Source organism: Somniosus microcephalus, chromosome 25 (assembly GCF_052327205.1).
Source record: "Somniosus microcephalus isolate GS21.2 chromosome 25, FLI_Smic_1.0, whole genome shotgun sequence".
NCBI classification, from domain to species: Eukaryota; Metazoa; Chordata; class Chondrichthyes; order Squaliformes; family Somniosidae; genus Somniosus; species Somniosus microcephalus.
The window spans coordinates 47,709,544-47,723,537 of record NC_141011.1 but is presented as its reverse complement, the minus strand read 5'-3'; the positions used below and the strand labels follow the sequence as shown (position 1 = coordinate 47,723,537).

At 43.8% G+C, this 13,994-nt stretch overlaps 1 protein-coding gene across 6 annotated transcripts in view; it reads left to right on the top strand.

Moving 5' to 3' along the window:
• The first annotated feature begins 2,299 nt into the window (after window positions 1–2,299).
• Window positions 2,300–13,994, top strand: part of samd11 (sterile alpha motif domain containing 11) — a 301,407-nt gene continuing 289,712 nt past the window's right edge. For 2 of the 6 annotated variants that reach the window (XM_085967339.1, XM_085967334.1), the window contains exons 1-2: window positions 2,317–3,510; window positions 5,915–6,006. In XM_085967339.1, the coding sequence (XP_085823465.1) occupies window positions 2,865–3,510; window positions 5,915–6,006 (738 nt within the window). In that variant the 5' untranslated portion in view covers window positions 2,317–2,864. Of the gene's footprint in view, window positions 3,511–5,914; window positions 6,007–13,994 lie in introns of all 6 variants that reach the window. The other 4 variants (XM_085967340.1, XM_085967335.1, XM_085967337.1 and 1 more) reach the window with 4 other exon arrangements.

Below are 13,994 nucleotides of genomic sequence, written 5' to 3'. Positions count from 1 at the left end.
TTGTGATGTTCCTATGGTCAGATAGCGTGCCGTAATCACTGCATAAAGCCCACACATGCAAAGTGACCACTTAAGTGAGCCAGTGGAAATCTGGTCCACATGTAGCCATACCCCTGCATGTGATATTGACTTAAATGAGAGGAGGGAAGGAAATTAGAAGGAAAAAATAATTTGAATGATTAGCATAGTGAGCTACCACACTGTCCTTAGTTTCACCTCCATGATTTGAGATTGAATCCAACCTAGACTGATGGAATGAGAGTGTTTTCTACCTGTTGGCTTTAAACTTCCTTTGTGAAATGTGTCTGAGAGGTCTCACTCCAATTCCTAGTGGGCACAAATCCACCGCACAAAACTGCCAATGGCTGCATTCATTAGCACTAAAGGGCTATGAAGATAGCTAGTTAGGAAAGAAGAATTTTCAAAGGGGCTGTATGAGGTGGGGCAATACAAAAGGACTTTATCTCTACATCTGACTTTGGAATGCTCAATGGTGAAGTTGGTTGCCAAAAGTGGAAATCTATTCCTTTCCTCAGCACTCGATGAATACAAAGTATACACCAAAAAAATGTAAAATAAATGTAATTCAATATTAGATTTTATTTCACACTTGTGATATAAGTGAACCATTGCCATACCACTTTGGTGCGCTGGTATGTCCCTTTCTATCTCAGACAGGAATAGTGTGTGATAAGACAGGAGGTGGCGAGAGAGATCAAAGCAAGGGCAAAAAACTAGACCATATTTGGCTTAAACCAAATACTCCAAGTAAGACATTTAACACAGAATGGATAACAGATATGAGGAGACTGAATGACGTGGCACTCAAGAGGTACATAGGTGCTCTTCACAATGTAGTAAATTTCATAATCAATAACCCGTTACTGAATATTCTGATTTTCTTTGTTGGTTTGTTCCCAATTTTCTCTGCTCACCTAAGGCACTAACTCCTTACTGGTTCCATGGGCACCCAGCACCCACCCAATGCCTTCCCCAAGTAGCATTATTCACGTGTGCCCAGACAGTGAGTGTTAGCAGGCTATTGAACTGCAGGATGCATCACAGCTGAACCTCAAAAATGACATCTACATATGTGCAGTGTCAGCAGAAGGCAATGGGAGTGGGAACGTAGGCTGATTTTCTGCTCCCTAAACCAGAAGCACTAAGGTCAACTGTGTTGAACTTACAAATTCCCAGGCTAAGAGCAGCTGATTCATTCAAAGACGGGAAATTGAACTTAGGACCTCTCTTGTCCATGTGGCTCAACTATTGAGTGAGCAAACTGGCCGATCCATGGGGTGAGGTGGGGCGATGAGAAGGACCTTATTGCATTTACACCACAAATGTGATCCTCAGTATTGAATTGTGATGAAATTGGTTAGGAAACTAATTGAAACAGAACTAACTCATAACAAAGGCTGTCTAGATGCCCATTGGGTTCAGAATGGCATGGCATTTGCTCTTGGATTTCAGAACCGTACCTGAAGGTTACTTCAACCTGTCTGCCACAGGTAGATGCTTGATCACATCTTGGAGCAACTGCGAGGCGATGCACTTTGTGATAATGGATTATTCCATTGAGGGAGATGGCAAAAAATTGTCACACAGTCACTCCATTCTGAGTGACTCCTGTTGGAGCTGGTGGTCTGGTGAAGGCAGAACTGAGATATGGTAACCCGAGGACACAGATTTAAGGTGATTGGCAAATGAACCAGAGCTGATACGAGGAAACATTTTTATTGTACACAGCGAGTTGTTATGATCTGGAATGCACTGCCTGAAAGGCGGTGGAAGCAGATTCAATAGTAACATTCAAAAGAGTATTGGTTGAATGCTTGAAGGGGAAAAAAATACAGGGCTATGGGGAAAGAACAGGGGGGAGTGGGACTAATCGGAGAGCTCTTTCAAAGAGCCGGCACAGGCACGATGGGCCGAATGGCCTCCTTCTGTGCTGTATCATTCTATGATTTGATACAAGGGCAAGTAATTAATCCCAAAAATTACTAACAATGTTACAATGTTTTAATTGCTTCAAATAATTAGCAAACCATACCCTGGACAACATGCCCTGTTTCTGGATTAAATGATTAAACAATACTGTGTATAAACACCCACTGCCTCTGCCTTGGAGTTAAGGCCACATTTCTTGAAATTAAAACGAAGCAATCATTTCATTTGGTTGGAAATGTCTGTCAAAAATCAGAGAGGCACGGAATATGAGCGGTGGAGGAGGAAATACTCCATCATTAATTGGACAGAGAATGTCACTGTGTGTCGTCTGTTGCGCACCCCCCTCTCCTTGCACTGACAGACTGTGATGTTTAAATGGGCGAAGTTAGCAGCGGTATAGAGGGCAAATCATGTTCCGTCTATGTCTGAACTAAAGCGTGACTCCAGAAAAAAAATGTAGGCTTAAAATAAAATGTATGAAGCGGTCCAGTAGTAATAACTTCCTTTTTCAAAAAAAAAAGAAATCGGGGTCTATTTAGAAATCTAAGGAGGGAGTTTTTTTTAAAAAAACTTTTGCATTTTATGGAAATTATCCAACTTTTAGAAAGTGTCTTTTATCAGAGTGCAGGCAGAGATGTACAAGTGTGATCGTCTAGAGAGTTGATGTGCCCCCGCAGATCTCGTTAAGGTTCATTGAGGAGAAAAAAGAGAAATAGAAGAAGGAGGGGGGAAAAAAGAAACTTTATCTCGGACCAGTGTGGTTGAATCGAATTAAAACCGCTGCCAGTTTCGTGTTCGCCCGGAAATCAGAGAAAGGGTATCAGTAGAAAATGCTCCAGCGAGAAGGTGGGTCGATAGCGGATCAATAAGCATTTTAGCAACATAATGTACACGGCGGCGAATACCTTTCCAAGATGTCAGGTACGGAGGGCCAGATCAGACAGCCGGGAGAGGTCGGAGTGCTAGACCTGAGTAAAGCAGACAGGTCCTGCCTCGTTGAGGGCTGGGGATATCACAGGTCGAAGCTTTTCCTGCATTTGAACGGCGTCTTGAAGCACGACAAAGTACAGGGAGAAGAAGTTATCGCAGGCGTGCTCGCCAAGGATAAGGGGCTGTTCATGAGGATGCCAGCCATCAAGAAGGAGCGAGCCGAGGGGGAGATGGTCATTCGGGGGCTGCTGGATGGTCTGCCCGAGTATCTGGCCCCTCTGAACGCGGCGGCCATCCCGGTGGTGACTCCCCATCCGCCGCCTTACCACCACCTCTTTGCCCAGCACCAGCGCGCCTTGCTGGGGCTCCCCGAGGCTCGCCACCCCGAGGACCTGATGCTGGAGCGCTTCTCTTCCATCCCCGACTTCCAGCCCGTCTTCGACAACGGCGAGCCCTGCATCGAGGTGGAATGCGGCGAAAACAAAGCCCTGCTCTACATCCACAAGCTGTGCCAAGGGAGCAAGGGACCCTCCATTCGGTACCGGGGCGAGTGGTTGACCCCCAACGAATTTCAGTTCGTCAGCGGCAGGGAAACCGCCAAGGATTGGAAACGGAGCATAAGGCACAAAGGTGAGTGCATTGGAGGGGGGGGGAAAGGAAGAGTAAAATCGGAGAGAGAGAGAGAGAGTGGAGAGTAAGAGATCATTGCGTTTTATCAATGGAGGGGAGGGAGAGATTAAAATGTGATTATTGAACACGCGGGGACAGTCTTATGTCTGGTTGAGAAAGTTCCAATGCGTAAAAGTTGGATAAAGTGGTCCCCGTTTGGACAAATTGAACAAATGGATAATCATTTTGCAGCAATGTCCTAAGGTAATTATTCTAATACATCCCAACAAATGCCCAGCAAGTGGGATCAAGTGCAATTAGTCTGGCTGGGGTAAATGCACTTTTTTTTCCTCAAGGAAATGTTACTGCAGTATTTTTTTGTTTTGTTTGCCAAGGGTTTGTGTGAAGTTGAGAGAGAGAGAGAGAGAGAGAGAGAGAGACAGGCAAACCAGGAAGTGAGCTTGCTGTCTGCAGTGTGGCTTTGCCTGGGAGTCTGCTCGCTCTCGGTATCTCAGGCTCAACTGACAGGATGGTCGCGGTTTAGCATAAAGGAAAAAAAGAACCATTATTTTCAGTGGGGGGACCATCGCACATTTTTTTTTGTCGCTATGCTTGTGAATGGTTTAAAAGTTTACAGGAAATCAGGAAGTGGCTTAAGCCCAACCGTGAAAAAAATGCAATGATCTGTCTCTGCTTATAGAATCGATTGACGTGAGTTGATCAGGAATGAAAGGGGTATGGAGGAGGGAGGCGGGGGTGAGGAGGGAGGCGGGGGTGGGGAGGGAGGCGCGGTGTGTGGGGGGGGGGGGGGTGATTGGGTGCATTTGACTGTGTTTGTGAGGAATGATTTGAAGATTGAGAAAGCCAGGATGTGGTAAGCAAGGGCATGGGATGCAATCAGATTGGACAGAGCGTTAGTTGTACCTCTTTCAGAATGGCCAACGTGATACTCTGAATCGATCAGTTGCAGAAATGGTAACCATGGGTTTGACATTTTGCCTTTTCTTTATGAGGGTGAAGGGGGGGGGGGGAAGAGTGAAGGAGGGCCGAGTGTTCTGACTGCCCTTAAAGCAGCAAGGCGGTGAGCAAGGTTGTGGAATGTAACTAGATGCACGTTCGTACGGTGCCGACCACAGACTCGCTGGCGTGTAGTCCTCGTGTTTTGATCCTTAAGGGAATGACATTAGGATTCCCACGTGCTGCCGCTGAAACTGATGAGGGCTGAGAGTTGCCTCTGGCACTGTCTGTCTCTGCCAGTGTTGGTCTCTAGCAGTCTGTGACTCCCTGGCACTGTCTGTCTCTGCCAGTGTTGGTCTCTAGCAGTCTGTGACTCCCTGGCACTGTCTGTCTCTGCCAGTGTTGGTCTCTAGCAGTCTGTGACTCCCTGGCACTGTCTGTCTCTGCCAGTGTTGGTCTCTAGCAGTCTGTGACTCCCTGGCACTGTCTGTCTCTGGCAGTGTTGGTCTCTAGCAGTCTGTGACTCCCTGGCACTGTCTGTCTCTGCCAGTGTTGGTCTCTAGCAGTCTGTGACTCCCTGGCACTGTCTGTCTCTGCCAGTGTTGGTCTCTAGCAGTCTGTGACTCCCTGGCACTGTCTGTCTCTGCCAGTGTTGGTCTCCAGCAGTCTGTGACTCACTGGCACAGTCTGTCTCTGCCAGTGTTGGTCTCTAGCAGTCTGTGACTCACTGGCACAGTCTGTCTCTGCTAGTGTTGGTCTCTCCAGCAGTCTGTGACTCCCTGGCACTGTCTGTCTCTGCTAGTGTTGGTCTCTAGCAGTCTGTGCTCTCTGGCACTGTCTGTCTCTGCCAGTGTTAGTCTCTAGCAGTCTGTGACTCCCTGGCACTGTCTGTCTCTGCCAGTGTTGGTCTCCAGCAGTCTGTGACTCCCTGGCACTGTCTGTCTCTGCTAGTGTTAGTCTCTCTAGCAGTCTGTGCTCTCTGGCCCCGACAGTGTTAGTCTCTCTCTAACAGTGTCTGGCTCCGGGAGTATCTGCTTCTGGCAGACTTCAGTGTCTGGCTCCGGGCAGCTTTTTTTTTGGTTGTCTTAACAGTGTGTGACTCCGGCTCACTCCAAACAACAGTTCCTGCCAGCGCCATTGTTACAGATAGGAAAACTGCCGCACTTCCTCAGAGTTGCGACGCTTTAATGTAAAGCCGCAGTGTTCTGCTCGTGTGACGGAGCAGAGATGAAAGCAGCGATAGGGAAGTGCAATTGTTAAGGTGTCCTATCGTGTTGCTGCGGTTCCTGGGCTGGCTGGTAACTAATTAAACGTCTATTTAAGGAGGACCGTGAACATTTGAGAGAGGTGAATTGTTAAATAATATTTTACATGTTATTAACACACACACACGCACGAAAGTTAACGCTGAACAACAGCGCGATCTCGGGTGATTTTTTAAAAATATTTCATTTTATTTTCAACGCAGGGAAAAGTTTGAAGACGCTTATGTCAAAAGGAGTCTTGCAGGTACATCCTCCAATCTGTGACTGCCCTGGGTGTCGAATATCGTCTCCAGTGGTAAGATTGTTGTTTAAAAAAAAACCCTGAATTTTAAGTCTCTTTGTTCTGGGTATAGAAAATGCCATTTTTAACCAGCTCAGATCCAAGTGTAGTGCCAGCACGGAGAATTACCTTTCAGAATAAGCGACAAGAAAGCGAAATAACTGTTTGCAGTGACTCATTCTGCAATGTTTCGGCAATTGCAAATCAATTTATAATCGGGCTGGTGGCGATACCATCGACAATGAGTAACTGCAGTCGTTTTAATTAAATAATGGCGATCTGTTTATTCGGGAGACGCAGAGGGTAAATATTTCTGTAATAGATGTCAGTCAAAAGGCTGTAACTTTAAACTGTTTGAAAAACACACAAGAGGAGACTCCTGTGGTCAACGTCTCAACAACTAACTTTCCATTGCTGACCCGATCCATTGCAGATGAAGCATAAATCGTATCCGCCTCGCATATTCCCCCTGTCAATCACATCAGTCCATTTTTACTGTTCCTGGGCTAAAGGTGGGAGTGGTGGTGTCCAGGTCATTTATCAATTTGTTGGCGAGGTCGCAGGTTCGATCCCTGTGGCCTTTTAAAAAAAAAAGTTTGGCAACTTCACAACAAAAAATAACAAGTAATTGTTTTCCCCTTCCTGAACGTCTGTTGAAATTCAGACCGAATGCCTGGTTGAGTTGGGTTTGATTTAAACTAATAAGACAGGTACCTGTTTGGAACGGGCTCCGACAGGAAAACGCCGGTTTTAAAATAATCAGAAGCACAAATCGCTGCGTTTATGTGAGCTAATTGAAATGGGAGGACGGGTCATTATTTCAAGCTAATTACTCGCAGGCTGCACTCTGCATAGGTTTGGCACATAAACTGTTAAAGGGAAATTCAAGTCAATGCGTTTTCCTATTCAATGAATGAAATAAATGCCTATTTCTGAATGTCCGGTTCTGATAAAATGCTTAAAGTGGTTCAATAATTATTGCAAAGATGACACCCCCCTCAGTTTAACATTTGTTGGGTTTTGATTGGCACTGTATCTGCATAATGCTGTTTAATATATGCTGGGGCAACTCAAGTGGACCACCGTCCACTGTTTGGTTATTTGATAAATAATAATTCTGTTGAGGGAGGGTGAGGGGAGCACAGTTAATCCCAGCCCAGACATTGGTTGCTATGCAGTAGTAGAATTTTGGAGGCCATTGCTGGTGGTTGGAACATTTTTAGGTTTAAAAAAAAAAGTAATTTCAGTCGAGTTTAAAGAGACAGTTTCCTGATTTACAAGTCTGGAAAAGCTGGAAACACCTGGCCAAATTAAATGCGGCCACAAACCACTAATCCTAACGGCTTTCCCAAATGAAAATGACACTGAAGGACTTTTCCATTTTGTAAACTGGAAAAAAAAATGGTTACCAAGGGTGTGTGCTTTCTGTTAACTATTGGGCCGTGTGGAACGTACTGTGTAAATGTGTGTAACTAGCTGGTATTAGGCTGCCCTTGTGGAAATGAGGATGTCCTTTTGTATCCAAGCACCTGAGCACACGATTAAAGCCATACAATATTGCCTTTACAGGATAATTGAAGATCTCACAGCACACACTGTAGGAAACTCAACTGTGCACTCTTGATAATGATATTGATAGTGAGACGGTCTCCTGGATGGGGGGGATGGGGTGGTGGCGGCTCACCCCACTTGACTTTTGTGGGCTTTGGAGTTTCCAGTTATATCGCCACTGCCATGTTCAAAATGCACCCGATGCCATTTGGTATCAACATCAAGGTCCCACTATTCGTGCACCCCGTGAGTTTATTTGGTAACAAAGTACACATTTTTTTTTAAATCATAAAATTGAGCTCTCTTGTCCTTGCTTATGAAAAGACTACTGTTAAACGCCTTTTAGTGTGTTTCATGATGCCCATCGGAATGACATATAACTAAAAGTGGATGAATTAAAAAAAATTGAGTTGGCATTTCTGAAGGTATTTTGAAGTTGATGGATATTCTGTGTTCTTTGGTGGTCTTAACATGCAGCCTAGTTGGCATAATCACTGCTAAACCTTCTTACAGGCATTATCTGCTAATATAATTCCCCTGCAATTGATTTCTATTACTGAGAATGTAGCTTAATATTGTACAGATATCTTCTACATCACAGTAATATGTATATGCATATCTAATTGAAAAGTCTATTTTCTTCTGGCAGTCTGTAAGGACACTGGCCTGTGCTTTGTACTCTGGAGTGGACTGTTCCAATGTAGTGAATGTGTAAAATTATTACAGCCTCTGTCTTCAGGGCCTTCTTTCTCTTATCCTTTCTGCTTTATCCTTTTTTTTGTCTCTTCTGCTTTTTCCTTCAGAGAGCTAGTGCCTGTCCCATGCTCACTTTTTTCTGTGTCACTATTGCACATCACAGCGGGGAAACAAACTGGTGCCAACTGGTCTTAACATAACTATAGATAAAGTACAGATTTGTGTAGCACTGTGGCCACACAGAGTGGCTGGAGCTAGCAGGTAACTTCTGGTAGCGTGGTTCATCACTTGGTTACTTCCTTAGTCAGAATCTGCAGTCAACATTCATGCACCAAGTGAATGTTGTGAATTGCGATTCCTTAGTAGCAGTTAGTCCAATAAAATTTTCTTTGTGCCTGTGAAGCACAGTTATGACATAGGAACAAGAGGAGGCCGTTCAACCCTTTAAGCCTGCTCCCCATTCAATTAGATCGTGGCTGATCTGTACCTCAACTCCATTTACCCACCTTAGCTATATATCCCTTGATACCTCTAATGTTTTATTTTAGTGCGTGGTCCCTTTAAATTTGCTATGCGTGGTATCGTTCCCAGCAGCAACAGACGGTGAATGGCCTGCGCGGGATCTCTCGATCGATCCACGTACCTTAGGGGGAACATTGCTTGATACCTTTACCTAACAAAAATAACAGCAAGAATATTGGTGTAAATCAACAATATAGAACATGAAGATAAGACTGCATGGGTGGGAAAAGGCCATTCAACCAAGTCTAGTTTGTTCCATTATCCAGACCCAGAAGAGCCTAACTAGAGGCCATCAATATAAGATACTCACCAAGAAATCCAATAGGGAATTCAGAAGAAACGTCATTACCCAAAGAGTGGTGAGAATGTGGAACTCGCTACCATAGGGAGTGGTTGAAGCGAAAAGTATAGATGCATTTAAGGGGAGGCTGGATAAGCATATGAGGGAGAAGGGAATAGAGGGTTATGCTGATAGAGTTAGATGAGGAAAGACGGGAGGAGGCTCGAGTGGAGCATAAACGCCGGCATGGACTGGTTGGGCCGAATGGCCTGTTTCTGTGCCATATATCCTGTGTAATGTAATCCATTTCAAAGCTCAATCTGACTATAATTTTCCTTCTCCTAGCCGGAGTCCCTAAACTCTTGATATAGGAGAGAAAAGATCTGTCTACGGTGTTTGTTGTTGGATTTAATAAGCAGTAAACAGTCAGTGTTTTTCATCCAGATCTATCTTTACTGTACCATAAAACCATCTAAAACACTCCATCAGTTGTTTGTGATGAACGTCTATCTTGTGTTGCATTGCCAATCTCTAGTGCCAATCTAAGGCCTAATGGGCTACAGGTGTCAAATCTTCCATAGCTGCACACGTAACCGTGAGGCTCTGTTTCTGTCAGCCATTTTAATGGTAACTTACAAAGGGCCATGTTCAAGGCTTTGAAGCATTGTGATGATGCATTACACTTCTAGGAAGCCAATCATGGTCAGAAGTTTGCAATTTCATAGAGGATCTATAACCACTGTGGGAGGTGGGGAAACAGAAGGAGGAAAAAGGTAATTGTATCCAAAGGTATTTTGTTTCATTGCAATAGAAGTTATGCATTTTCAAAACCTGTTTCATGTTGTTATTGACGGGAGGTTATTCAGATATATTACATGACGACTTCAATGATGTATCTTTTAATGATCTTTGGAAATGATAATTTTGCTTGCCAAATTCCATTTTAAAAAGTAAAGACCAGTACAATCCATTTGGCTGGTCTCAATGACGCAACGCGCTCTACAGGTACAATTGGATACCGGGTGGTTTGGGCAGGCAATATCCTCTCTCGATTTTGCCTCACTCTCCTACTCAGCACTAATTTAGTACCAATGTTCATCATGTTATTACTGGTGTGTTCCTACGAATGCATTTGACAAATCAAAAATGTGATTGCCAAACTGCCGTGTTGTGGTAGGTCAACAGCTTATCATATCTCAGTTGGTGGAATGACCAAAATTTCCCAGCTAGCCAAGGCAAAATGTTACCAGGAAATTCTAGCAAGTTACCAGCAATGTAATGTCTGGAAATGAGTAATCAATTAGATAAAAACTGTTGTCTTTCTTTCCCATCATTGGGTTATTACTTAAAATCCTTAAAAGGTGTTGCTGAGCCCAATTAGATAACAATTATAGTTTTAAAAAGAATCCATGAAAAATCCCAAAGTATCTAAATGTAGTTTTGAAAAGAAGAATGAAGCTGTGACTGTATTATATTTTTAAGCCACATTTACATTTGTGAGGAGGTGATACTATGTGAAGCAGTGTTTCGCTGGTACTCATGGCTACTGATGGGCCCCACAGGACAGCCCAATGAGGTTTTCAAAAGACGTAAAGTTAAAAATGTAAATGTTTATGTGTGTGTGTGTGCACATTAACGATGCTTACATGTTGTGTACGGCCGTGGCATGTCACGTGAGCAAATTCAAATCAAATTGCCATTCTGTCCATGGTGGGTTCCATCAGATGCTAACATTGTGGTTTATGGCAGCAATAAGCAAAGCTAATGAGAGTACAGTGTTACCTCCAAGTGAAACAAAAGCCGAAAAGGATGCCTAATAGCTGTAGGTGATGCCGTTGGATGCTCTAATTAAGGTGTAGTGGACAGTTGTGTAGAGTTTATAAAGTTGAATGAGCTCCGTGGACATTCCTAAATGTATATCCTATACTCCCATAACCAAGTTGTTTTTCTCTGTAATGCCTTTAGAAATTAGCTCTTTTCTGCATCATTTGCATCTATTTAGTTTGAGTTACGCCAAAAATGCTTGGGCGAAAACAAAGTCTATAGTTCAGAAATAGAAGAATTAGATCTATTCCTACTATTTTCTACGCAGTTGTTGACTTAATATTTCTGTCCAATTTGATAGTTGCGTGTACATAGAAATATAGAAACATAGAAGGTAGGAGCAGGAGTAGGTCATTCGGCCCATCAAACCTGCTCCGCCATTCAATGAGATCATGGCTGATCATCCAAATTCAGTACCCGGTCCCTGCCTTCTCTCCATATCCCTTGATCCCTTTAGCCTTAAGAAATATATCTAACTCCTTCTTGAATATATTTAATGAATTGGCCTCTACTGCCTTCTGTGATATACACACACACACACACACACACTTATAAATGCCCCATTAACCTTTTGATTCAGTAAGCCAGGTATTAGACATATAGTTGGCGACAAACTAATTGGACCCCACCTCTTCAACCAGGTATAAGAATCCAGTTCTCTGCACAGTTAATAGCTGGATGTTCAGTCAAATGGAACCAAATATCATTATATGATCGATGTTCAAATCAAAATCTTGACAGTAGATGGCTGCTGCCAGGGGATGGAGTTACCAGTGGTAACTGGAAAAGTCTTCATGCATTTGTTAGTATTGTTAAGGATCAGGCTTATTCCCAACACCTATTGCTGGAAACACTTAAGTTAAAATTAATTTCTACAAATTGGCCGAGTCTCCTATGAACCAAAACCTGTACCTTTTATGCTGGTTATGAATGGGATAACTTGCCACATGACTAACAATTACCTATTAAAAATGACATAAAGCACAGGAGACCATGTGCAATGCCCAGCACAGTGTCCCATTTTCTCTGAAAGGTGGCGAACACCACACCGAGACCATCGTGTAAAACTAACAGCTATATTTTCTGGAATTGGAATCCTCACCCCCCCCCAAAAGGATACTGGAACAGTTGGAGCTTACATGACTTGAGATCGATAGAGTTTTGTTAGGCAATGGTATCAAGGGATATGGAACTAAGGCGGATAAATGGAGTTGAGATCAGCCAGGTGAATGGGGCAGCAGGCTCGAGGGGCTGAATGGCCTGCTCCTGTTCCATCATGGGAAAAAATGAGGGTTAGTCTTTACCAATAATAAAATTTGTCAATTTTCCTTTTGATCTGAAATCTTGAATATATTAACATTTCAAAGAAATAATGGCCTAACAAACTTGACAAGTAATTTCTGAGTAGAGTGTCGAACAATTTGTCTTATTGCACCCCCTCTCCCCCTCCCCCTTCCCCTTCCCCCCTCCCCCCCCTTCCCCCTTCCCCAGCCACAGGGAAAAGGTTTTTTTTAGTTAAAAACAGAAAATGCTGGAAATACTCAGCAGGTCAGGCAGCATCTGTGGAGAGAGAAACAAGAGTTAACATTTCAGGTCAATGACCTTTCGCCAGAACTAGAAGAAGTTAGAGTTCTGACGAAAGTTCATCGTCCTGAAACGTTAACTCTGTTTCTCTCTCCACGGATGCTGCCTGACCCGCTGAGTATTTCCAGCTTTTTTCTGTTTTTATTTCAGATTTCCAGTATTAGCGGTATTTTTTGCTGTTGTATTTTTTTTGAGTTTATGGGTATCAGAAGCTAAATTTTAAATTCAAATTTGCTCTATTTAAAGTTGTGCATTTTTAAAAAAGAAGTGTTCCCTATTTGGCACAATAAGGAAACTCTTGCTTCAGTGACAGTCGTTAGGGCTGTGGTTTGCAGTAAAGGGGGAGGAGAAACTCTTCTTTGTCAAAGGCTTGGCCATGAAAGTGTTAGTGGGTCCCACCACGAGCGAGAATTGTTTTCACAACGCGCACGGAAAAAAAACGTCGCCGGGAGCATGCACCTTGTGCTATCGTAGGTGAGGACTTTGTACCTCAAGGCAGGGGTCAGCGCAGAGAAATACAACTCCACGTTAAGCCGTCGGTTGGCCCCTTTTAAGCCGCCTTGGTGGCTGCGGGTTCCTGGTACTGCAGGGAGACGAGAGGCGAGACGTTCTTTGCAGCTGTGAGCTGCAGCTCCTCCGCACAGGAAACCAGTGGTCAGGGCTTTCCAAGGCGCCGCCGTCTGCATGGGGCGGCTGGTCAACTGTGTGGCGCATTCCTTATCGCCAGATCGGCAGTAAACTTCTCCCTCTCTCACTCACACACACACGAAGATAAGTCAGACCAGACCTGGAGCTCACAGAAAGAAAAAGATCTTTGTTTGTGGAAAAAAAAAGACTTGCAAATGTCTTTTTCTTTCTCTCTCTCTCAATATTACCCATATAATTTAAAGAAGCGAGCTGCTTTATATTATCGTTATTATCAGCGCCCCTCTCACTAGCAGAGTGTGTCTGGCCGACTCGAAAACATGAATTAATAAACAGCCCAATTCTGGCAGGCTTTCTATCTAAAATCGGTGCAAGAGAAACAAGGCCAGCCTCCAATACATTTCTCAGCATCCGATTCTGTTTTGAAACTACCCTAATTGTTTATTTTGACTGCACTGAGCTCGGTCCAAATCCAAGCCCTCCTCTCCCGAGATATTTACGTTTCATTATAGCGACGCATTTGTTCTGTATACAACATTTTTGGCTTCTCAATTTTACATTGGCTTCCTATTGACCATCTGTGCTAGGAGAAATGGACATTGCAACTTTAAAGCTAATGATTTTATTATTTTTTTGGGGGGTGGGGGTAACTTTAAAACCAGGCGCCCTTGCCCTGGACTGCGATGTTGACATTGAACTGGCCGCACTCCCCAGAGAAATGCGTTTCCTCTCCGTTGGAGTGTGTGTGTTTCCCCCACCCCCCCCAAAAAATAAGAAACCTGGAGGTTGGCGGAAATTACTCGTCGTTTCAGGTTAAAGATAATGGTCTCCCTGAGTTCCAGCTGTTAGACTTTACTTAATACATTTCTACAGACGCGAGAGGGAGGGGGAAACGCCCTCA